The 24,845-nt window shown below is 37.7% G+C and overlaps 2 protein-coding genes across 3 annotated transcripts; one reads left to right on the top strand and one right to left on the bottom strand.

Moving 5' to 3' along the window:
• The first annotated feature begins 7,282 nt into the window (after positions 1-7,282).
• Positions 7,283-10,755, top strand: LOC125225629 (protein-cysteine N-palmitoyltransferase Rasp). 2 transcript variants are annotated; one of them, XM_048129435.1, is made up of 5 exons: positions 7,283-7,588; positions 7,818-8,569; positions 8,762-8,788; positions 9,079-9,296; positions 9,861-10,755. In XM_048129435.1, the coding sequence occupies exons 1-5, from the start codon at positions 7,489-7,491 to the stop codon at positions 10,477-10,479; spliced, it is 1,716 nt and encodes a 571-aa protein (XP_047985392.1). In that variant the 5' UTR covers positions 7,283-7,488; the 3' UTR covers positions 10,480-10,755. The 2 variants fall into 2 exon arrangements, with proteins under 2 accessions (XP_047985392.1, XP_047985393.1); XM_048129436.1 differs by lacking the exon at positions 8,762-8,788.
• Positions 10,756-11,607: 852 nt separating this feature from the next.
• On the bottom strand, positions 11,608-24,535 carry LOC125225630 (DNA helicase MCM8). The gene is given in 17 exon segments (XM_048129437.1): positions 11,608-11,858; positions 12,427-12,588; positions 13,011-13,234; positions 17,190-17,316; positions 17,470-17,519; positions 17,522-17,559; positions 17,878-18,017; positions 19,827-19,969; positions 20,289-20,508; positions 21,521-21,664; positions 22,377-22,481; positions 22,907-23,022; positions 23,197-23,328; positions 23,684-23,771; positions 23,920-24,149; positions 24,243-24,390; positions 24,392-24,535. Coding segments are annotated over 17 exon segments (2,331 nt in total). The 5' UTR covers positions 24,461-24,535; the 3' UTR covers positions 11,608-11,663.
• Between the last annotated feature and the right edge of the window lie 310 nt (positions 24,536-24,845).

The raw sequence follows: 24,845 nt of genomic DNA on the forward strand, positions 1-24,845 counted from the left end.
TTGAGATATTCTCAAATTAAGCCAGATTAGGGGTTGTCCGAAATTTATTTGCTAGACCTTAATGAAAGTACCATAAAGTCCCTAAAATAAAAAAAATATGAGACCTTCTTATATCAAATAGTACTTACCAATACCTTCAGATCATACTCTCGGACCATAATAATACAAAATTATGCACATGTCAACATTTAGACGAGGTTTGTTTTGTCCCTATAATTAACGATACAGTCCTTAGGGTCCAAAATCACCATCATTGTTATTTGACGTAATAACAGGGCAGAATGTGCTAGATAATTAATAAAATAACGTTGAAATGTGGAACATATAAGCATTTTTCTATTTATAAGGCAAGACCGGCATATTTCCCGTAGATGGGGTTCATAACCTTTTCTTTTCAGGTCAAGATATTGCATAATACTGTTTTTCCAACGAACACCTGCGAATCCAATTTAGTCACGATAATTGACCCATGACACACTGACCCATGACCCGTTGCCTCATGACAACTTTTATGCCAAAGTAACAGTCAGCAATGTCAGATTTCCAATTGGTCATTAATTTTGAAGTCAGCACCCCCAAAAACCTGTTTGACGACACTCATGACGCTTTTTGTGTCAAGTGACAGTCAGCAATGTCAGATTCCAGATTGGTTATTAATTTTGGAATCAGCACCCCCAAGAACCTATTTGACCACACCCATGACCACTTTTATGTCAAAGTGACAGTCAGCAATGTCAGATTCCAAAGTGGTGTTCAATTTTGAAATCAGCACCCCGAAAATCTATTGATGACACCCATGACAACTTTTATGTCAAAGTGACAGTCAGCAATGTCAGATTTATATTAAATTGGTCATTAATTTTGAAGTCAGCACCCCCAAACACCTATTAGACGACACCCATGACGACTTTACATTATTAAACAAGTTACCCAGATTCCGAGAGATGTCAGTTCCGAGACAGAGATTGACGTAAACCAGGTTCGGATAGGAGAAGGGGTATCTGTCGACGAGAGAGATAAATTGTTAGACTTGCTGAAGAAATACACCGTGTTTCACTTAACACTAAAAACCTGAAAACAGTTTGTTCAGAATCGAGAGTAGAATCGATTGAGCTATATCTTGATGGGGGTAATATTTTTATTTAAATTAGTATTATTAGTTATTTTTTACGTGCCCATTCTATTGTACTCGTAATACAACATTGTGTATATCGCATTGCTAGAGGTTGTTTACCTTTTTTCAGTATTTAGGGGTATTAATACTGGCCGGTTACTTGGACGATTATTTTTTCCGCTACTAGTTTGACGTTGTTTGTCAGTTTAATCTTAATGTTTATCATAAGTCATAACAAATTGAACTCGTACCTAATTACAACCTTGTCATTTTGAATATTGAGTTTATTTGCTTACTGCGATTACCTGTCCAATTTGAAGTTTACTGTGACAAAGCTTTAAAGTGTTTTACAGTGACATCTTAGCTGTCTATTGGTAAACCTTATGTCGTTGCAGTAACGTACACAAATAAATAGTCTTATGGTTTATGATGGTAGTTAGCAATTATTTCATTGAGTGTAGAGCTAAAAGTCAAGTAGAGCTGTACAGAAAATTAAAAATTCAATTTAAAAAAAAGTAACGATCAGATTAAAAGATGGATACTCTAGATGAGTTTAAAAAAATAAAAATCAGTTGGGGTGTCTGAGGTTTTGAGTGATACCGGAAACACCGTGTATAAACATTGTTTCGCTTCTTCCCTTGCTGGCCTAGGTTGCACCAACGCTGCTGAGATGAGTATTGAGTTGAACAGTCAACGACCGGTTGTCTATCGTCCCTATAGGCTATCTCATCACGAACGAGAGAAGGTGCGCTCGATGGTAGGAGAGATGATGGAGGCTGGTATAGTCAGAGAGTCAGTGTCCGACTACGCGTGTCCCATTCTACTTGTGCGTAAAAAGGATGGATCCCTTCGCTTATGTGTCGACTATAGAATGTTGAACTCGGTGACGGTGAAAGAGAGGTACCCCATGCCCATTATCGAGGATGAGATAGCCCGCCTCGCTGGGCAGTCTTGGTTTATCACACTCGACCTCGCTTCTGGGTACTATCAGGTGCCCATATCGGAGCATAGCAAACATTTCACCTCATTTGTTACCCCAGACGGCCAATACGAGTTTAATCGTATGCCGTTTGGGCTAGCAAATGCCCCAGCTGTTTTTCAGCGCATGATCAATTCGATACTAGGTTCAGCGCGTTTTGGCAAGGCAACAGCATACATCGACGACATTCTCATTTATGGTAAAAGTCCCGCGGAATGCTTAGAGCGCCTTGAAGATGTCTTGAAGGTTGTCGAAAACGCGAATCTTACTCTTAATATGTCAAAATGTCACTTTTTGCGCCAGGAGATTGAATACTTGGGCTATGAGGTTAGTGCTAAAGGAGTAAGGCCCGGTGAAAAGAAAATCGTGAGCGTATCTAAGTTTCCCCGACCTGAAAACATTCATAACGTACGTCAGTTTCTAGGGTTGGCGAGTTATTTTCGAAAGTTTGTTAGGGATTTCGCTCAGATAGCTTTGCCACTCAGCAAACTGCTAAAAAAGGATTCAGTTTGGGAGTGGGGAGACACTCAGGAAGAGGCGTTTGAAAAATTGAAGGCTAAGTTAGTCGAAAGGCCCGTGCTCTCTATTTACGACCCGGCGGCTGAAACTGAATTGCACACAGACGCTAGCAGGCTAGGTGTCGGAGGCATACTTTTGCAGCGATCCTCAGAAAATGATCCGTTTCATCCTGTTGCTTATTTCAGCCGTCAAACTTCCCCAGAAGAAAAGAATTTCCACTCATATGAGTTGGAAACGCTGGCAGTGGTTTGCGCTCTTCGTAAATTCAGGGTATATTTGTTAGGGCGCAAATTCAAGATCATCACAGACTGCAGTGCGTTGCGGTCGACATTTTCTAAACGGGATCTTATTCCTAGAATAGCTCGCTGGTGGTTGACTCTACAGGAGTTTGACTGCGCCGTTGAATATAGGGCTGGCACGAAAATGGGGCACGTAGACGCTCTTTCACGTAACCCAATAGCGGAATCGTCGGATATCCTTGTTGATCAATTTCCAATCGTTATGTCCATCAGCGAAGAGGATTGGTTGCATACACTTCAGTTAGGTGACTCGGAGTTGAATAGAATAAGGACGATTCTTAACGACGGCATGGATGAAAAGGGTTTGCGATATATAAGGGACAACTATGTTATAAAGGAAAACAAGTTGTATCGTTATTTAGCGGGTAATAAAGAGGAGCTGAGGTGGGTTGTGCCGAAGGGTGCAAGGTGGCAACTGTGTCGATTAAACCACGACGAGATTGGTCATTTTGGGGTGGAAAAGACCTTGGAAAGAATCAAGAAAAGTTTTTGGTTCCCCAAAATGACCAAATTCGTTAGGAAGTACGTTAATTCTTGCATTGAGTGTGCGTACGGAAAAAGCAATGTAAATACTCGCGAGGGTTTGCTTCACCCTATCGAAAAGGTGCAAGTACCTTTTCACACACTACATGTCGACCACCTTGGACCCTTCGTCAAATCCAACAAAGGTTATACCCATTTGCTTGTCGTTGTGGATGGCTTTACTAAATTCTGTTTTTTGAAACCTGTTCGGAACACTAACACGCAGAATACGATAAAAGCTTTAGAAGATATCTTCTGTACGTTTAGGAACCCAGATCGTCTTATTAGTGACCGTGGCAGTTGTTACACCTCCCGCGCTTTTGAGCGTTTTTGTCTTGATAGGGGTATTAAGCATATCTTGAACGCCGTGGCTAGTCCCAGATCAAACGGCCAAGTCGAGCGGTACAACCGCACCGTGCTGGACTCTTTGCGGTCGCTGAGTGTGAAGTTTGGCGAAAAAAATTGGGACAGTCACCTAGGGAAAGTGCAGTGGGGCCTTAATAACACTGTTCAGAAGACCATTGGGCGGGCACCGTCAGAGGTAATGTTCGGGTCCGGCATGAATAGTGAGGTGAACCCTGCGTTGAACGTAATTACTCGCGACGTAATTACTAGAGATGCTGGGGATATATCCGATATCCGGAACGAAGTTAAGAATAGAATAGACACAGAGCAGGGCAAACAGAAGATATATTATGACAAAGGTAGGAGACCAGCTCAGTTGTACAAAGTGGGAGACCTTGTTAAAATTACCAAGACATGTTTTAATAATGATGGTCAGAGTAAGAAGCTTACCGCATTACTCAAGAATTAGGTATGGATAGATACACGGTCGCGCCTGTCCCAGGTCTCTCAGGTACAGAAAACCGGCGACCTACAACGGTTGCTGCGGACCGTATAAAACCTTGGATTAACATTGCTGCCCTTGAGGTTAATTCCGATGATTCGGACCCTAATAGCAACAGTGATAATGATGATAATGACGATGGTATTTGAGATTAACAAATTAAATTGATGAACGATATGTGTTATTATGTGTATACTAATTGTCGTATCGTTAGCATGTAGACTACAGAATGTTTAATATTGTTTCAGATCACGATGATCGGTTCGTGTTTCGATGTTTCGAAAGTCCTCCCGCACCTTCACGAGTATTCGATCGGCTCCTGAGGTCAGCGGCGAGGCAGCTCGATAAAGTCCTTCCGCGCCCTTTACAAGTATTCGATCGGCTTGTGGGGCCAACGGTAAGGCAACCCGATAATCGATCGTTCGGGGTTTTTGATGTTTTTTTTTCTCTCGTTATTCGATCGGACGAGAACCAAAATCGTTAAAGTGGATACCCATAATCGATCGTTGGGTACTCCACTTGTGTTTTAAGCTTTGAATTATTCGAATTAAGTCGTAATTAGATTTTCCGAAACTTGCTTTTTCGCTTGATCATGAAAAAATTGTGTAAATAAATGAAGCCTAGTTTTGCTCGATGTTTTGATTTGTAATTTAGTTGATAGTCGATTTTTGTCATGAAGACATTTTATTAGTAGTTTTGGTTATTGACGAATGTAATTCGTTACGTTGCTCGTTTTACTTTGATTTTGTTTATGGAAAAAAAAGCAATTGAAGCTCTTAAATATTTATTTGTTAATGGATTATCGATTTTGACACATAATTATTAATATAACATTATATCGTTTCTCAATCAGCTCGTATACCCCAGGGCCCAGGGCTCTAAATGTCAGAATGTAATTTAGAACCTATATATGTTTGTTTATTTATTGTACCTTCATGAAAAGTAATTAAAAATATTGTTATGTATAGCAAATAATTGAGCCTAAACTGTCTTTATAGTTATTATGTGTGTCGAGTGATTAATTGACATTAAGCTTGTTGTTTGGATTAAAAAGTACAGAATTATAGCATATACGCCTATGAGTAGTAAATTTAAGTTTTAACTTCGCTTTGTGATGTGAAGTCTGTGCAACTGGTCAGGATCCCATTCCGATTGTTAGGGTTTCCACCTGGGGACGTGTTCCGGGGCGGAACCGTTATCAGGATGGTCGATTGTTAGGGTTCGTGTATAAATACCTTATTTTGGTCGTTATTTTCATTAAAAACATAGCAACACCGACAATATCGGTCGATATTGAAATGGCGGGTAAATTCTCATCGAGGATTGGTCGTAGAAATGCGGGTATGTCATTTTATAATAAACATCCGTCTATGATAAAATGGCGTAAAAGAATACTGATTGTTGATTGGTTAAAACGGGTTTCCGGTAATTGAGCTGGAAGTGGGCGACGGTTGGGAACCGGGCCAGTTGCGACATTCTTGGTTGAGCCGTGAAAGAAGACAGTTGTAGATAGATTAATAAAAGTGCATTTTCGTTTTCAAGTTTTGAGTTTTTAGTAATCTCCCAAGGAACGTAACCCGAGTATTTGGTGGTGTAAGTGAAAGGAAGTTTATAATAGTCCCAACAATATGGTCAATCTTTTTTTAAAAAAAAAGCGGGTATATTGAGAAATTACAGCCATTACAGCCGAAAGATGGAAAGATTGTGTAAATCAAATAATAAAAACCGAGGACAAAATGTTACAACTCGACCATTTAGTGGACAATGTCTCGGATCGTTTTATTATAAATGTAACTGATGATGATGATGATAAAGATGACGAAATAACGGAGCCTGGGAATGAATAATATTTTTTAATAAAGACTAGTTATCGTCGGACAACATATTTTTTTTTTACCTACTGGTTCGGATACCTTTTTATGCTATAAAACTAGTGGGTAAAAACGCATTTTATCCATCCACTACCTCGAAAACCGAATAAACCAAAATTTATACCTTTTATTTAAAAATGTTACTTTTATTACGTATTTTTGATTTAAACTAGTTTGTTATTGGTACTTTACAACTTGTCGATATATTGTTATCGACATATACCCTTCACTATTTTTATTTCACTGTTCCTGGTAACATTTCATCTGTCAGTCATTTGTCAATTGGCTTAAAGGTCTCGTAACCAGGCCATAAAATCCCCAAAAAAAAAAAAATCATTTGTCAATTAAGGCTCCCCACAGACAGTCTTAAAAATTCATAATCTTAAAAAAAACTTGTATGCAATCTGACAGTTCAAACTGACACTGACAAGACACTGACAGATTTGAACTGTCAGATTGCATACAAGTTTTTTTTAAGATTATGAATTTTTAAGACTGTCTGTGGGGAGCCTTAGTCCGCAGAATTGTGAATTTTAGTTAGGTACATAAAATCAGCCAAGTTAGAGGTTTTTTTAGACTACTTAGTCTCAAATTGTACTAAATTATAATTATATTAATTTATGTTATTATAATACGTATATGGGAAAAACAATGTAGTATTCTTTTTCATGCTCCAACATATGTTTCAATTTAGTAAATGTTACTTATTTGTGTTAAACCTTTTTGAATTTGAATTTCAAACACCCTGTCACTTGTTTTTCTAAACTGTAATATTTTTATAATGTCATATTCTCTTTACTTCTCGATATGAACTAGCTAAATGTGGTCGCATATTTTTATAAATAAATGTATTCCTATACTCAGCATTTTCCTCCACCAGACTACAATTTAGAATTTGAAGCTGAAATCATAATAAGTAACATCATTGGCAGTTTTAAAGCCTAGAGAAAAATAAATTAAAACTACTTGCTGCTAATTATTGTTTCGTTATTTTATCAAGCGTTCAATATTTTAAAACAACTCTTAATTAAAAACCGTGAAATTTGTAAATTAGATATCGATTATAAAAAGGCTCAATCTTTCGATTAAAAGCTATAGCAATTTTCTTGGTCGAGTCGAGACGACGAAATCTCATTCATAACCATTTTGACCATTCGTTCAAATCATTCATTCAAACGTCATTCATTTGTCAAACTTAAAACTTGTCAAAATTACTAACAACACGAAACCGGACAAATTCAAAAATGTGAAAGTATAATAATAATTAGAAAATGTACACTACGTACGTTTTATGTAAAACTGTGATATTTATTTAATAATACTACATACCATAAAAAATGACAAGCAAATTAAATTCGGTCGAGTTGTACTTTTACTTCAGTTTATGGATCTTTGCTAATGTATTTTCTTTGTTTAAGTTATTTCAGGTTCAGAGTGGTAATTCATGTTTAATTTTATCTTAATATTATACTTTAGTTGTTTGATTATGACTAATTATCTACTGTATTCATTTGAGCACTAAAGTTAATGAGTATATACATCATATTACACCCAATGTAAATGTTAATTTGCAATGCCATTTCTATATTTTTTGTAGTTGTTGCCCAAATAAACTCATAGGCTAGTTGAAGATACTTTTTCATACCTTGACAAATATTTCTTTCAGAATTATTTGGTGGTAATGAAAAACCTAAATGGCCAGATCTAGTGGATGGCTGGAGTTTCCTGTCCAGACACAGAGATGTATCAGATCTTGAGTGGAGTTGTTGGAAATTTTTCTTTCAGAGATCTTGGTACTACCTGATATTACAATTTCTTATATCTGAAACGGTCCGCACATTTAATATACAGTACTTGAAATATTGGTATATCTTTTCAAGTTTTATTTACATGGTTGCATATACAAGCATAAAACAAATTACTCTTCTCGTTTTTCAACCTATTATATACTTAGCAGTTATTTTCTATGGAGGCGGAAAAACCATTCTATGGACTCTGAGTATTGGTTTACTATTTTGGTTTAATGTTATGAAATACAAAAACTTCTTCTGGGATATATTTGATGCCGAACATTTTTATGATGAAGAGATTTACTTGACACTAGTGTGCACTTCATGGATTGAGTTGAGATGCATCAGTTTCTGTATTGACTACATAGACATGAAACATGAGCTAAAGTTACCTAAAATTCAAGTTGTGATCAATATGCTAAGCTACATATTCTACTTGCCTCTAATGCATACTGGACCTATAGTGTTATATGAGAATTTTGAAAAAAGCTTACATGTCAAGAGGAATGACGTAACAATGAGACTGAAGAGATTCATATGGGACATCATTTTATTTACAATGTATACTTTTCTATTGGACCTAGCATTCCATTACATTTATTTTTATGCTATGCAGCATGAAATAGAGGTAAGGTTGATTTTTTTTATCTTTTGTTATGTTTTGTATGCACCTGCTCACAAAAGCATTTTTTTTGTTCTAATGTGTATGAGGGGTAATATACATAGCTACTATTAGTTGCAGTGACAAGATTCATCAGACATTATTTTTTCCTAAAAAATAATAAACACAAAACTTTAAAATTATGAACTCAATTTACAGCCATACTACAATTGGATGGCTAGTAAGGTAAATGCATTATATTATTGCTAAATAATTTTTAAAATATGGGTTTGACTAGTTTTAAGACTTAAGTAATAAAATATTTTTTCCCATGATTGCTATTCATGGGAAAAACTTTAACATAAATACACATAATAAATAATTAGATACTAAAGAATGTTCCTTTGCCCCATCTTTCTTATTAATTTAAAGACTAACCATGTACAGGTAGGCATGAAAGAAAATTAGATAATTTAGCACAGTCAACATATCAATCAAATATCTTCACAAAATGCTAAACACTTTTTTACTTCCAGGCAATCACAGACATGCCAACCATGGCTCTATGCGGTGGAGGCCTATGGATGGGTCTGGAGTTCCACATGAAATACGTCATACTGTATGGCACCACCTCGGCCTTCGCTCGTCTGGACCATATAGAAGCCCCGCCGAACCCGAGGTGCATAGCCAGGGTGCATGTGTACTCACACATGTGGAGATATTTTGATGTGGGGCTGTACAAGTTTTTGATAAAGTAAGCATTCAATAATACCTCTATCATATTTTTTTTTCTACGTATTTTTTTAATTTCACAACTTGAAAACGAATCAATGATGGAGCCCCTTAGCACAATACTGTGCTTATACTAGACCAATAATAACTTTTCTAACTTCATATGCATGCATACATACGTAATACATACTGTACATAACTACATATGTACATATATATAGTCCTCCACATCGTTTTCGATGATGGCGACCTGAGCAATCAAAGTTGTTTTCTCATATGAGCTCTTATATGGCTGGCCAGGCCAAATTTACTTTGCTTACATACATACATACATACCTAGCGGCATATGTTTGTTAGAAGAGAAGAGTTTACCGGTCTTATACTGTGCCCTTAGTCACGTACTGAAGGATCATTTAATCCTACTATAGAATTTCTTGTCTACAATAACTTACGTTAGGTACTCATACTTTCAAATCTTAATACCAAAATCAGAAATTGATGATAGTTTAAAATAATGTGACTGAAATGATGTTGTCTATGCTATGAAGCTATTGTCCTAAAACGAATTATTTCACTTTTATTTCAGATACATCTACAAACCCAGCCTCAGCATAATACCGAAATATATAAGTTTACCAGGCACAATCCTCAAATTAACTGCATCATTCTTTACATTTATATTCATATTTTTCTGGCATGGCACCGTCTGGGACATCTTTGTGTGGTCTGCCCTTAACTTTATCGGCATTACATTAGAACAACTGGGAAAATCTGCTGCCAACACCGAAACTTATAAATGGTTCAAGAAGGAAGTGTTACGGACTGATGAAATGGAGACACGATTTTTAGCTATGGCCTGCACTCCTCTATTGATAATGTCGGCTATATCGAACTTTTACTTATTTGCGGGTAGTAAGGTAGCCAACATATTTTTTGCATGTTTCCTTCAACCTTCGTCGTGGAACTCTGTGATAGTGACCTTAGCTATGTATAGTTGTTGTCATGTTTCTATAGCCCTTCAAAACGTACATTCTAGAACATATGTTGATTACGACAACGCAAATTTGAAGCCCGAAAAATTGAACAATAAAGTTAGTGAAAACTCGATTTTAAAGCATGAAAAATTTAGTAAAAAACTTAAGAGTGAAAATTTGAATGGCAAGCCCGAAAAATTAAGCAAAAAACCTAGTAATAAGAGCATATAATTTAGTTTCACTGAGCACTTAGCAGATTTTTTAGTCACAATGGGCACTCCTTTTTGCACAGCATAAGGGAGTGTACAAGTTTCTAATGGGCTGGCAACGCGCATGTGACACTCCTTGAGTTGCAGGCGTCCGCAGGTTACGGTGACCGCTTTCCATCAGGCGGACCGTATGCTCGTTTGCCACCGACGTAATATAAAAAAAATGCCCAAGTACAAGTTGTAGGTGACCAAAACTGAAAGTTACAAGCGAAAGTCTCTTTCCAACTTGTCATATTAGACATAATATCTGGGCGACCGAGCTTCGCTCGGTTCTATTTTAATATATCACGTCTTTAGATTAAAAAAAACTCTTATAAATACAAAAACAAAAAAAAAGCCAAAAAACAAAAACTTAATTTCTGGCCGGGATTCGAAACCCTGACACCTACGATCTATCTGCGTACATTAGACCGACCTCGTACGACTGAGCTAAGCGGAATGGATGCGCGCGCGGCGAAATTAAGGACCATATTTTACGTTTACAAACGCGAAAGAAAAACTCATGAAAACTCGAAAATTCGCGTTTTCCGGGATCTAAGGCTACGCTAGATCGATTTTTCACCCCCGAAAACCCCCACATAACAAATTTCAGCGAAATCGTTAGAGCGGTTTCCGAGATCGTCGGTATATATAAATAAATAAATAAATATACAAGAATTGCTCGTTTAATAGTATAAGATACTACTGACTACCACTTGTAAATTGTAGCTTCGAGAAATGGTCCTCTGATTAAAGGAATATACTTACTATTTGTTAAATATCAGCCTTTAGCTTGCACTAGATAATTAACTAGCAAAATATTTATTTTTAATAATCATTACCTCATTTTGACAGCAAAAAATAATATTTTCGTAAATTCTTTCCGAAAAGACAAACGAACATTGTGTCTAAATACGGAGTCGGTTGTGATTTAAAGTAAAAAATCTTTCACAGACATGAAACTATAAGGGTTCCGTTTTTGCTATTTTGGTTACGGACCTTTAAAGTCGTTACTTTTCATACTATTTTGTCTGTTAATAATTCTTTACACAAAAGTGTGGTGAAATATTAGGTACTCTCGCTCTAGACTCAAAATTAAAATATTTTTAAGTAAGAAACAATCATAATTATTTATTTCAAATTATTTGTAACAAATCACAGTACATATTAGAAGGCAATTAACTGATATAAGTTAGACCCCTTAAGTAATAAATAGGAATGCGTATGCATTGCCTCTATGAGATCATTTGGGTCTCCCGCCACGCCAGCCGCGCGGTGCACTTGTATCATTTCCTGCCGAGTGAACACATCCTTGCCTAACTGGTGTGCTCGTCTTGTCAATGCATCCAGAAATTTCTTTAGCTGAAATAAAAAAAAAACAATTTAGAATAAAAACTACTAAGGAGTCTGGCACTTCGAAAGAAATGTATTCAACAGCAGGCATTAGGCATTCGAAAAACTATATTTTTTAGGCAAAATCTCGCTGGATTTCTTTTGGGATAAAAATTGTATAAATATTTTTTAGGGAATAATTTATAAGTGAACCATAAATAAAGGGTTGTTTACCCGTTTATTTAAATTTTAAAGCCATATTTTTCGATATCATTAGACTTTGGTTTTCATTTTAATGTTGCACATTTTTGTCTTTAGTGACCAAAATGTTATGTTTTTGTAACAATGTTGATAATAAACAATTATTTTTAAATGGCTATTTATGTATAGTTATAAAAACAGGAAACTACACGTTTTAGTGATAGTACAACCATGTCACAAGGTATCACAAAACTATCGAACACGATGTTGTGTTCATATTTCTACATTTGTTGTATTTTGTAAGTAAATAAGTGCATGTGGTCTTATGACCAATAAGTCCGGTTTTTAATTCGATGTTATTTTTTCGAAATAAACCATTAAATAAGCATACACTTACTTTATTTCTGGAGCTGACACCCGATCCGTTGATTGAGCGAGATAGTTGTATATTTCCGAACTCGTCACTGAACGTGTCTATGAGACTGTGTTTCAATAAGCTGATGACGTCATTGGCATCTTGGACCGTGGCTTCTTCTCTTAAGCCGGCCCTAGCTCGTGCCTATAAAATACCTTGAATTATTTTTATGTCGTGATTTTATCGATTTCAGAGTAATTGAATGCTAGAAATAAGTTCAGATGCCATTCGATATATTGGAACGGCCTGGTGTTCACAAATACCTACTAAATAAACAAAAGTTGAAATAATTCACGTTCAAGCAAAAAGTTCCACTTTGTAGCATAAGGACGCCTTGGCAGGTTTTCCGTCCAAAGATAAGCAAATCACATCCTTATGGTATGCGACAAAGAAATATTGTAGAGCAAGTACCTTGGCCGCTGTTTATGCGATCTTATGGCGACCGAGCAACATTGGCACGTATCGAGGAGATGTCATCACATTGTAAGTTTGTGTGCCCGTTACTTCAGATATCATTGAGTATAGTTACAAAAAAAATCATGCCAAGTTCTTTTTAAAATAGATACCTGCGTTAACCTAATACAAGCTTCAAGCTGCCTAGTAGTAATAGGCGTGCCGTCGTCTTGGTGATTATGACGCAACTCCAAATAGAACTCTTGCAGTATGTTCGCCGCATCGTTGCTAAGCTTCGGGTGCACGTATCTGCGCGCGTAGGCGATGTATTTGCGAAGTAGGACGAGTGGTAGCGTGTCTATCACTTCGCCGGGCCTTAGACGTAATCGCTTGCTGAAAAGTAAGTAACATATTATAAAATAAATTAAAAAATGAAGGCTGTGCCATGTCTCGCTTTATTGTGGTTCAAATTGAGTATATCAAATCAAAGGTAATTAGAGTAAAAGTTTTATGGAAAATGTAAATTAAAAACATGTCTCCCAATTAACCTATTTTATAAGTAACATGGTCCACTTTGTGTGAAATTGAATAAATTAACTACTAATTGAAATTTATCAAATGAAATCTAATTGGTCACTGGAAAATTGAAATATTAGTTACATGAACACAACGAAGTATGAACAGTTTAAATTGGCTTAAATAATTGATTTTTGATATAATGAAAGTAGTTGTTAACGTAGGATTCATATTAAAACGCACTACTGTTTAATTTTCCTATGACATTTGCCTTGGATTCGTTGCAGTTACCCTTAAATGCATGACCTTGACAAAGATTTATTCAAATTTGAATTTTGACAAGCTGTCAATAGAGTCGAAAATGCATGATGCATATAACGGGTGCCCGGTAATTAATGGACAACCTTTTAACCACCAAGAGGGCACCTTATACTGGTCCAGAAAATTGACATTAAGGTAAACCTTTTACTAAAGTAAAAGTCGCCTGGTTTTCGAGATTTTCACACTTTTTAAAATTTTTGGTAGTATTAAAAGGTTATAGTAGGTATTACCTACGAAATTAGTAGGCACTATTGCTACATATCACAAAATAATTATGTTATTTTACCTTAGAGAAGCATCATTAATTTTTATTAAGCAGAAACGTCTGCTAACGATTCTTAACATTTTTATATTAAAGGAAAAAATGGAAAAATTTACGCTTCCGGCGGGACTTGAACCCGCACCATTTTTGCAATCCGTGCAATGCTCTTACCAATTGAGCTACGGAAGCCACGCCGGACTTCGCAAATCCTTCCATACCAATTGAGCTACGGAAGCCACGCCGGACTTCGCAAATCCTTCCATGCCTTTCCTTTTTGTACACACGTCTTGGGGTGACGTCTAGCGCCATCTACCGACAGACTATTGCATCTTGTAACGGCACTGGAGTCTCAAGTTATATTGAGAATTCACCAGTAACAATGTGCTAACCCATACTAAATTAATTTTTATTAAGCAGAAACGTCTGCTAACGATTCTTAACATTTTTATATTAAAGGAAAAAATGGAAAAATTTACGCTTCCGGCGGGACTTGAACCCGCACCATTTTTGCAATCCGTGCAATGCTCTTACCAATTGAGCTACGGAAGCCACGCCGGACTTCGCAAATCCTTCCATGCCTTTCCTTTTTGTACACACGTCTTGGGGTGACGTCTAGCGCCATCTACCGACAGACTATTGCATCTTGTAACGGCACTGGAGTCTCAAGTTATATTGAGAATTCACCAGTAACAATGTGCTAACCCATACTAAATTAATTTTTATTAAGCAGAAACGTCTGCTAACGATTCTTAACATTTTTATATTAAAGGAAAAAATGGAAAAATTTACGCTTCCGGCGGGACTTGAACCCGCACCATTTTTGCAATCCGTGCAATGCTCTTACCAATTGAGCTACGGAAGCCACGCCGGACTTCGCAAATCCTTCCATGCCTTTCCTTTTTGTACACACGTCTTGGGGTGACGTCTAGCGCCATCTACCGACAGACTATTGCATCTTGTAACGGCACTGGAGTCTCAAGTTATATTGAGAATTCACCAGTAACAATGTGCTAACCCATACTAAATTAATTTTTATTAAGCAGAAACGTCTGCTAACGATTCTTAACATTTTTATATTAAAGGAAAAAATGGAAAAATTTACGCTTCCGGCGGGACTTGAACCCGCACCATTTTTGCAATCCGTGCAATGCTCTTACCAATTGAGCTACGGAAGCCACGCCGGACTTCGCAAATCCTTCCATGCCTTTCCTTTTTGTACACACGTCTTGGGGTGACGTCTAGCGCCATCTACCGACAGACTATTGCATCTTGTAACGGCACTGGAGTCTCAAGTTATATTGAGAATTCACCAGTAACAATGTGCTAACCCATACTAAATTAATTTTTATTAAGCAGAAACGTCTGCTAACGATTCTTAACATTTTTATATTAAAGGAAAAAATGGAAAAATTTACGCTTCCGGCGGGACTTGAACCCGCACCATTTTTGCAATCCGTGCAATGCTCTTACCAATTGAGCTACGGAAGCCACGCCGGACTTCGCAAATCCTTCCATGCCTTTCCTTTTTGTACACACGTCTTGGGGTGACGTCTAGCGCCATCTACCGACAGACTATTGCATCTTGTAACGGCACTGGAGTCTCAAGTTATATTGAGAATTCACCAGTAACAATGTGCTAACCCATACTAAATTAATTTTTATTAAGCAGAAACGTCTGCTAACGATTCTTAACATTTTTATATTAAAGGAAAAAATGGAAAAATTTACGCTTCCGGCGGGACTTGAACCCGCACCATTTTTGCAATCCGTGCAATGCTCTTACCAATTGAGCTACGGAAGCCACGCCGGACTTCGCAAATCCTTCCATGCCTTTCCTTTTTGTACACACGTCTTGGGGTGACGTCTAGCGCCATCTACCGACAGACTATTGCATCTTGTAACGGCACTGGAGTCTCAAGTTATATTGAGAATTCACCAGTAACAATGTGCTAACCCATACTAAATTAATTTTTATTAAGCAGAAACGTCTGCTAACGATTCTTAACATTTTTATATTAAAGGAAAAAATGGAAAAATTTACGCTTCCGGCGGGACTTGAACCCGCACCATTTTTGCAATCCGTGCAATGCTCTTACCAATTGAGCTACGGAAGCCACGCCGGACTTCGCAAATCCTTCCATGCCTTTCCTTTTTGTACACACGTCTTGGGGTGACGTCTAGCGCCATCTACCGACAGACTATTGCATCTTGTAACGGCACTGGAGTCTCAAGTTATATTGAGAATTCACCAGTAACAATGTGCTAACCCATACTAAATTAATTTTTATTAAGCAGAAACGTCTGCTAACGATTCTTAACATTTTTATATTAAAGGAAAAAATGGAAAAATTTACGCTTCCGGCGGGACTTGAACCCGCACCATTTTTGCAATCCGTGCAATGCTCTTACCAATTGAGCTACGGAAGCCACGCCGGACTTCGCAAATCCTTCCATGCCTTTCCTTTTTGTACACACGTCTTGGGGTGACGTCTAGCGCCATCTACCGACAGACTATTGCATCTTGTAACGGCACTGGAGTCTCAAGTTATATTGAGAATTCACCAGTAACAATGTGCTAACCCATACTAAATTAATTTTTATTAAGCAGAAACGTCTGCTAACGATTCTTAACATTTTTATATTAAAGGAAAAAATGGAAAAATTTTACGCTTCCGGCGGGACTTGAACCCGCACCATTTTTGCAATCCGTGCAATGCAATTGAGCTACGGAAGCCACGCCGGACTTCGCAAATCCTTCCATGCCTTTCCTTTTTGTACACACGTCTTGGGGTGACGTCTAGCGCCATCTACCGACAGACTATTGCATCTTGTAACGGCACTGGAGTCTCAAGTTATATTGAGAATTCACCAGTAACAATGTGCTAACCCATACTAAATTAATTTTTATTAAGCAGAAACGTCTGCTAACGATTCTTAACATTTTTATATTAAAGGAAAACGTTTCTGCTTAATAAAAATTAATTTAGTATGGGTTAGCACATTGTTACTGGTGAATTCTCAATATAACTTGAGACTCCAGTGCCGTTACAAGATGCAATAGTCTGTCGGTAGATGGCGCTAGACGTCACCCCAAGACGTGTGTACAAAAAGGAAAGGCATGGAAGGATTTGCGAAGTCCGGCGTGGCTTCCGTAGCTCAATTGGTAAGAGCATTGCACGGATTGCAAAAATGGTGCGGGTTCAAGTCCCGCCGGAAGCGTAAATTTTTCCATTTTTTCCTTTAATATAAAAATGTTAAGAAGCATCATTGTCACTTTGGCTCGTATTGATGATCGTGTTTAGAACATTTTTCGTGGAAGTTTGTCGTTTATGTCCAGAATGCAGTGCTAGTACGTGCTCCGACAACATAGCGTCAATTTTCTGAAAAAAAAAAATGTGATTCTTGAAGCCAACATTGATCTCGTTTAAAGCATTTCATATTACTTAATACTCTTTAGAAAACAATAAAATATATAGCCTACAAATATTTAGTGTTACATGTTTGGTTTGGTCCGGTTGATTAACGTAACTCACCTCGTCTGGTTGGTCCAGCAGTATAAACACGAGGTCGAATCTTGACAAAGAGCAGAATTAAGTTTCAAATTCTCAGCAACAGTCTTGGCCCTGTAAATTGTAATATTTTTTTTATAACAATCCGGAGCTCAGCCAGCGGCATTTGCATGGCCTCAAAGTTCAAAGGGAAGAAAACCATATCGTTGCAAACAATGTAAGCCTCGACGTTTCGTTTGCACGAAGCGTTCCCACTATGCTTTGCACTTAAGGGTCTACATGTAGCTTGAGTCGAAGTCTGCAGACCTTCGTAGGACATCATTATGATTTAGACCAACGCGTGTCTTGGTGTTGTCTTGCAACATAGCCTCTGGCAAGGCAGAGTCCCTTCCCTATTATCATAATAAAACCATATGACTGCAAACACCGTACTTGTTGTAGCTGCCACCGTTGGGGTTAGCAGCGGCGAGGACGGTGGCGCGCGCGGCCAGGCTGCACACGACGCCGCCCTTGGCTACGCTGACTCGCCTTTGCTCCATGGCCTCCAATAAACTGCTATGGTGTGCCGTCATCTGAAAATAGTGGAAGACTTAGGAGATGTCTCTTTGAATTATTGTAAATCTAAAAAAAAAACAACTTTAATTATATATAAAAAAATAGTAGTGCTTTTTGAAACCGTACATACCAAAAAATATAAATATTTTTCTAGTAATTTTATGAGCAACTAATGGGTCTCTATTGGTTCCCATAATTTTTTAAGTCCGATTTTTACTATCCATAACGTTTTCTTCATAATTTTTCTTAGTCATATTATCACTAGTCATAAAATTAAACGCCAGAAATTGTAGTTCCGATTTTTGAAAGTCATAATTATTGTTAGTCATAAAATTTATTAGCCATAATAATCAAAGTCCATAGTTATACAAATCCATAATGTTGAAGGAAATAAACTTATTCGGAATAATTGTTCTAAGGATTTTATCACAAGTCATAATGATTAATAAGCATGGTGTTTCTTCACTAATAGCATTCAATGGGATCTCTATTGTTTCCCATAAAAAATGTTGCAATGTTTTTTCGTTTGCATTTTCGTAAGTTGTAATTTGGCTTACTAACTTCCTCAGTATTTATTAAATTTTTATGGCACCTATTAAACCAATTGGTCTCGCCAAGGAGCTGACGTCGACAACTTCTATGTTCGCTTTTAAGGACAAAAGATAACTAGAGAAAGGAAACTAACGAAACTAACTACACGAGTCAAAGGGTTGCTTTTTGAAACAATTTTGTTCCGCCAACAAGTCGACGGAGCCCCGCTACGCGGGCCTCCTATTTCCGCTCTAAGGTACAAAAGGAAACTAACGAACCTACACGAGGAAAAGGGTTATTTTTAAAACAATTTAGTTCCACCAATGAGTATACGGAGCCCCGCTACTCGGGGCTCCTATTTCCGCTCTAAGGAATCAAAGGAAAATAACAACCTACCTGAGGAATAGGGTTAGGTACTTTTTGTTTTGAAGTCATATAAAATATTTTATGTATAAAAAATTTCTGTGTAATTATATGTATGTCTGAAATATAATATACTTTAGGAATTTTAGACATTAAATTTATATGCAGAACAATCAGTAGGGCTTCAAAATATATGCTTAATAATATTTCTGAATAAATATTGTTATACTTTTCAATTTTATACTCATCAACTTTATGACTTTTGAGATTATGATATCCAATATTATGGTTTGTTATTGTTAGAACCATTAAACGTTATTCGTAACAAAAATTATGACTAGTGATGTTTATGACAACAATAGTTATTTGTTATACAAGGGGGCAAAGTTGTATTTTAACGCCGAGTGTGGAATTGAAAAACGAACAAGTGAAAGGATTCTATAGTTGAACCACGAGCGAAATTCGAGAATAGAACTGAAAGTTTTTTAAGTTGCACCCGAGTGTAACACAATACTTTTCCCCTCACTACAGCGAGGAAAATACAACGCAAAAAATGCGTTTATCACTGCTACCAGTAGTTCCACAGGTGGTAAATCATCCCTATTACTAGATTCACATACATTTATCAATTTTATAGCAGTTAATTTGACGTTATTCAAGGTCAATTACTTTGCGCTAGTGGATAAAATGCGTTTTTACCCGCTGGTATTAAAGGACAAAACACGTGTTTCCGAGCTAGTGAGGGGAAAAATATATTAATAACAACTTCTGACTAACGAAATTATGAACCGGTTTGTTACATCAATTTTGCGCCTATATTCCATCCTAATGTCACCCGCTTCCCGTCCTTGGGCTACGGTCAAACCACCCGCGGAGGCGAAACACATCTTATATACTTATTCGCCTTGAGTAAAACAAGACTCAACACTTACCTTATCTAGTTCATCGACACAGCAAACTCCTTTATCCGCCAGCACCAAAGCTCCGGCTTCCAAAGCGAAGTCGCCACCCGCTTCGCGTCCTAAGGCCACGGTCAAACCGCCAGCGGAAGCCGAAGCACCGCAAACGTAGACACCTGATAAAACAATATCATATTCAAAACCTATTTTTCATCAAGCAGAAACATAAACAACTAAGCCCCGGGGGCCTCGGTTGCTCAGAGCGACTGGGCCGCTGTTCCAGTTAGTTGCAGGTTTGATTCCTGTTGGAGGTGTGAATTTTTCCATTTCCCCTTTATTTTGGAAATATGTAAAACAAAATTCAATATTTTTTTCATACTCCTTACAAGGTTGAAGAACAAAAGAATTGATTTGACAAAAGAGGTTGATTTTACCTCTATTACTGCTGGTGTTTCATAAAAAATAACTTTAAAACCAAAAACAGGAGATTTTTACCTCTCGGGGCAGCGTGAGCAGCCGCTTGCAGCAACTGCGACTTTCCTAAACCAGGGTCACCGACTACCAACACGTGGGGGTTGGACCTCGGCCCGTCATCTACTTCTGTGCCACCCATTAGTCCCAGTATGAGACCGGCTTTGACTGCTTCGTGACCGAATATGGCGGGGCATAGCGAGTGGACTAGGAGACGGAATACGTTTTCTGATGCGTGGATTTCCTGAAAGGCAAAATTAGAGATGTTTCAGATCAAACAAAACTGGGTATGTGGTGGAATGCTTATAGTGACCCTGCGACACTCCACCCAAGACGGAGACGGAATTCGTTGGTGGTTTTAGACGGTAGTCCTATTCTGGTTAATAGTCCGTCATCGCCCTGGTCCCCCGGACCGGTTGGCATGTGTAATTACATTTTCCCCTCACTAGCTCGGAAACACGTGTTTTGTCCTTTAATACCAGCGGGTAAAAACGCATTTTATCCACTAGTGGGTAAAGTAATTCGACCTTGAATAAAGTCAAATTAACTGCTTTAAAATTGATAAAAGTAGGTGAATCTAGTAATAAAGATGATTTACCAGCTGTGGAACTACTGGAAGCAGTGATAAACGCATTTTTTTTTGCGTTGTAGTTTCCTCGCTATAGTGAGGGGAAAAGTTTCGTGTTACACTCGGGTGCAAATGTATTTTACTCGTGTGTTAAAAAATGCAAGTTCAGGATTTACTCGAACCACTCGCTTCGCTCGTGGTTCAACTATAGAATCCTTTCACTTGCTCGTTTTTCAATTCCACACTCGGCGTTAAAATACAACTTTGCCCCCTTGTATAACAAATAACTATTCCCCAACGTAAAAAAAAAAGATCAAACAAAACTAACTACAAAATAAATGTTTTTAACTTCAAAAAAGCATCATGTTCTAAATTCGCCATACGTTTTTGGGAGTTTTCAAACCGTCGTTTTAAATTGTGTCGCTTAACTTCATAATAGGTAAATCCATTCTGCTATAAGGTCTTTCAGATCATATTACATATATTTTTTATATTTAATCAACCTTATAGAAGAATGGATTTACCCACTTTTGAAGTTAAGCGATACAATTGTGCGTAATAATAGTTGTTAAAACAAACTGTAGGTAATATTCCTTGCGGCGACCAGATATCGTTCAAGTCAGATAGAAAGATATCGGCTAGAATTCTGACATTTCAACATCAATAACAACATTAGCATTAGCTTTACCTGAATAGCATAATAGTCTTTCAAAGTAAAAGAGAGTGTCGGATTGCTAAGATTTCTTTGGCTGTGTATGGACACTGCTTCTATGTAAAGCTGCAGGAGACGGGCAGCTCTCTTGTCTTCGCCGCCTTTGCTTTCACCTCGAACCTGAAAAAAAAGTTTTATCCCAAACTATCATGAGTTTCCTACACAAGACACAATACTTCTGTTTTAAAAGACGTTTGAAATTTATTAGCAAAACACATGTAACAGAACTCAACATCAGTCAACAGAACTTTTTTTTATATAAGTTTCTGAACTTGCTGAGAAATTTTTCAACTTGGCCATTTGACAACTCTCAATAGACTATAGTACAGTAGAGACCTTCCACTTCCACCTCTGTGTGGAGACTATTACAGCCTTAATTTCTGGTGCATAATATTACACACGCCCGTTTCCCAGAGGGGTAGGCAAAGATCACGGATTTCTATTTACTACAATCCTGACAAACCACTTTCACTTCACACACTTTCATAACGTTTCTCATATACGCTCGTCGGTTTCGAGTACTTCTGAACTGGCCTTTTTGCAATATTTCCCCGATTTGGTCGAGAAAAGATCGCCTAGGTCTTCCACTTTTTTTCATATACTTTCTTCGTTAATCTCCTCTCATTCATCCTCTCTACATGCTAGAACCACCTTAACACACCCATCTCAATCTTTGTCACCACATCTACATCCACTCCACACTTATCTCTTATCAAGCTATTTCCGATCCTATCACTCAACTTCACACAACTCATGCTTCTTAACGCTCTCATTTCCAAGGCATTTACTTGACTTTGATGTAAAAAATAATAATAAAACGATGTATACATACTTGCACTATCCCCGTAACAGAGAGCACATCGCCAGGACATGCAGTGCCCACAAGATCTCCTTTCAGTTCTATCTCCACACTTCTTGGGATTGTTCCAGAAGCAATCTGAAAAATATAAGAATTTTGTTATTGGGATCATCCACATATTGTTCCAGACCCCTCCCCCCTATGTCAACGCTGTAAAATATTTAATGACCCCCCTCCCCCTTACAACGTAATTTGGATATATTTTGTATCAAGATCTCTAAAAATTTTTTTATATTTATACCTTGCGGCTTTTGCATGTTCCAGGGTTAGCCAACTAACTCGGGGTTAATGGTTTATTCAGTACAACTTAACTCTGGGTTAAATATTTAGCTTGGCTTGGCTAAGGCCCACTTTGCACCAATCACTTAACTCAGGGTTAGTGGGCTGTCCTCCGTCAAATTCCATATAAAATGGGGGGTTGACTCTCCATTTTTGTTGGTGCAAGTGGCCCTAACCCAGGAACCAGTAGGAAGCAAGTGGCCCTAAATCTGTTAAATCATTACCTGTGACTGTATTTCCTGAATTTTTGCCACCTGCCAATCTGTAGTGATGGTAAAAGGAGAGGACTGCAGCGGTTCAAATTTTGTACCACTTCTGCAACTCTGGCAGAAACTGGGTGCTGAAAGGGCGTTGTTCTAGTTAGGTACAATGAAATTGCTGGTTTCGCAATAAACTAATAATTAGATCTGGTTTCATTCTAATTTTATATTTCACTAAAAACTCCAACAGACAGGAATTCCAATTTGTATTTAATTAAAGCAGGCAATGATAGTTTTGTTAAGTCCCTCCTTACCTGTGAATACTCCTTGCGGCTGAACCACCGCTTGCACAGCATGACAACTAGAGCATTCAAACGCCATGCTAGTACATGTCAACCCGACGCTGCCGACCCTTATGACTGTGCCTTTGATGGTTACCAGCTTGCCTGAAACAAGTACATAGTTATATGGTAACTTAATAATATTTTTTTTTACTATAAATGAACGTACTCATGGCCACAGACTAGATGAGGCGAAGGCGTGGCCTACGATGGAGCAAGCTCGCCCATATGACATCTATTAAAGTGTATTTCATAGCTCATTTGACATAGATCTTTATTCTAGTTGAAATAACAAAGTATTATTATTATTTTTTTTTTTTGGGATGAGGCAAACAAGCAGACAGGTCGCCTGATGGTTTATTATCGAAACACCAGAGGTGTTGGAGGTGCGTTGCCGGCCAAAGTATTAAGTATAAAGGCTACATATATTAAGTTTTATTAAAGTGAGTGTTATACTTACCAAAGTAGTTAACCTTCAAATTGGCAATAGGTACAATAGGCTGGTGGTTTAGGACTCTTACTTTTATCTTTGCTTCACACTTGAGTGCCTGAAAGTTATAAAGGTTTGATAAATCATACGAGAGAGACAGATAGAGACGGAAGAGTAGTAAGAAGGCTATTACCCAGCAGGGATCAGAGCCCGCACTGAATAAATAAAGCTAAAATAAATTAATGAATAATAAATCATAGAAGTACCTCATGTAGACAGTATTCCAGTAGGGGCAAAGTCACATCAGGCTTTTCAGATAGATCTGAATTAAATGTAGACCACTCACTGATGAACTGTTTATCATTCAATAAAGTTTGAATATCTAATGGAATGCTCCGAGTTTGGTCTATTTTCTCCAAATCAAACATATTTCTGTTCTCTTCTATGAATGCTTTGAAGCATTTGATGTGGTCATTGATTTCTGGGTCGGATTTATCTAAAAACCCCAGAAAATTAAATAACCAACCTCTTAAAAGTACCAATTTAAAATGTTTAGAGAACGAATTTTATTCAGGTTATAGACACTTGCCTCGTGATGGAAAGTATAGACTCCAAATATTATTTCCAGCACATATAGGTACAATAATCGGCAACTGATTCGCTGGTGCTCTCGACACGGCCGAAGTGCTTGGTCGAGTAGTATTACTGGAATTGTTCAAACTTCGATTATCAGCATTATTTCGAACTGTCCTGATTGCGTGGACGGTACCAATTGTTTCGGTATCTGCCTCTCCAATTACGGCGCATTTTATTTGGGAATAATCACAATAAAATGAGACAAGATTCCCGCGCCTAAAACTTTGTTATCACAACATAGAAATGAATGAATGATTAGAAGTAAATTTTGACATTTGACATTGACAAGCTTATCGAAGGGTTACCATACGCAAAGTAAAAAGTCCCAAATTATTTCCAGATAAGATTCTCTTCAAATTGTGTCTCTAACTTAAAACTTCGGTAAGATTAGATTAGGTGCCGTAGCCGAAAGGCATTTCTGCGACGCGAAACGAAACGCCGCGAAAGGTAGTCTGGCTCTGTCGCGCCAATACGCATGAGCGATAGATCTACGAGCGTTTCGTTTCGTGAGCATTTGTGCCATTTGGCTACGTACCCAGTAGTTTGTGGGTAAGAT

The sequence above is a fragment of the Leguminivora glycinivorella genome, chromosome 4 (genome assembly GCF_023078275.1).
Source record: "Leguminivora glycinivorella isolate SPB_JAAS2020 chromosome 4, LegGlyc_1.1, whole genome shotgun sequence".
Taxonomy (NCBI): Eukaryota; Metazoa; Arthropoda; class Insecta; order Lepidoptera; family Tortricidae; genus Leguminivora; species Leguminivora glycinivorella.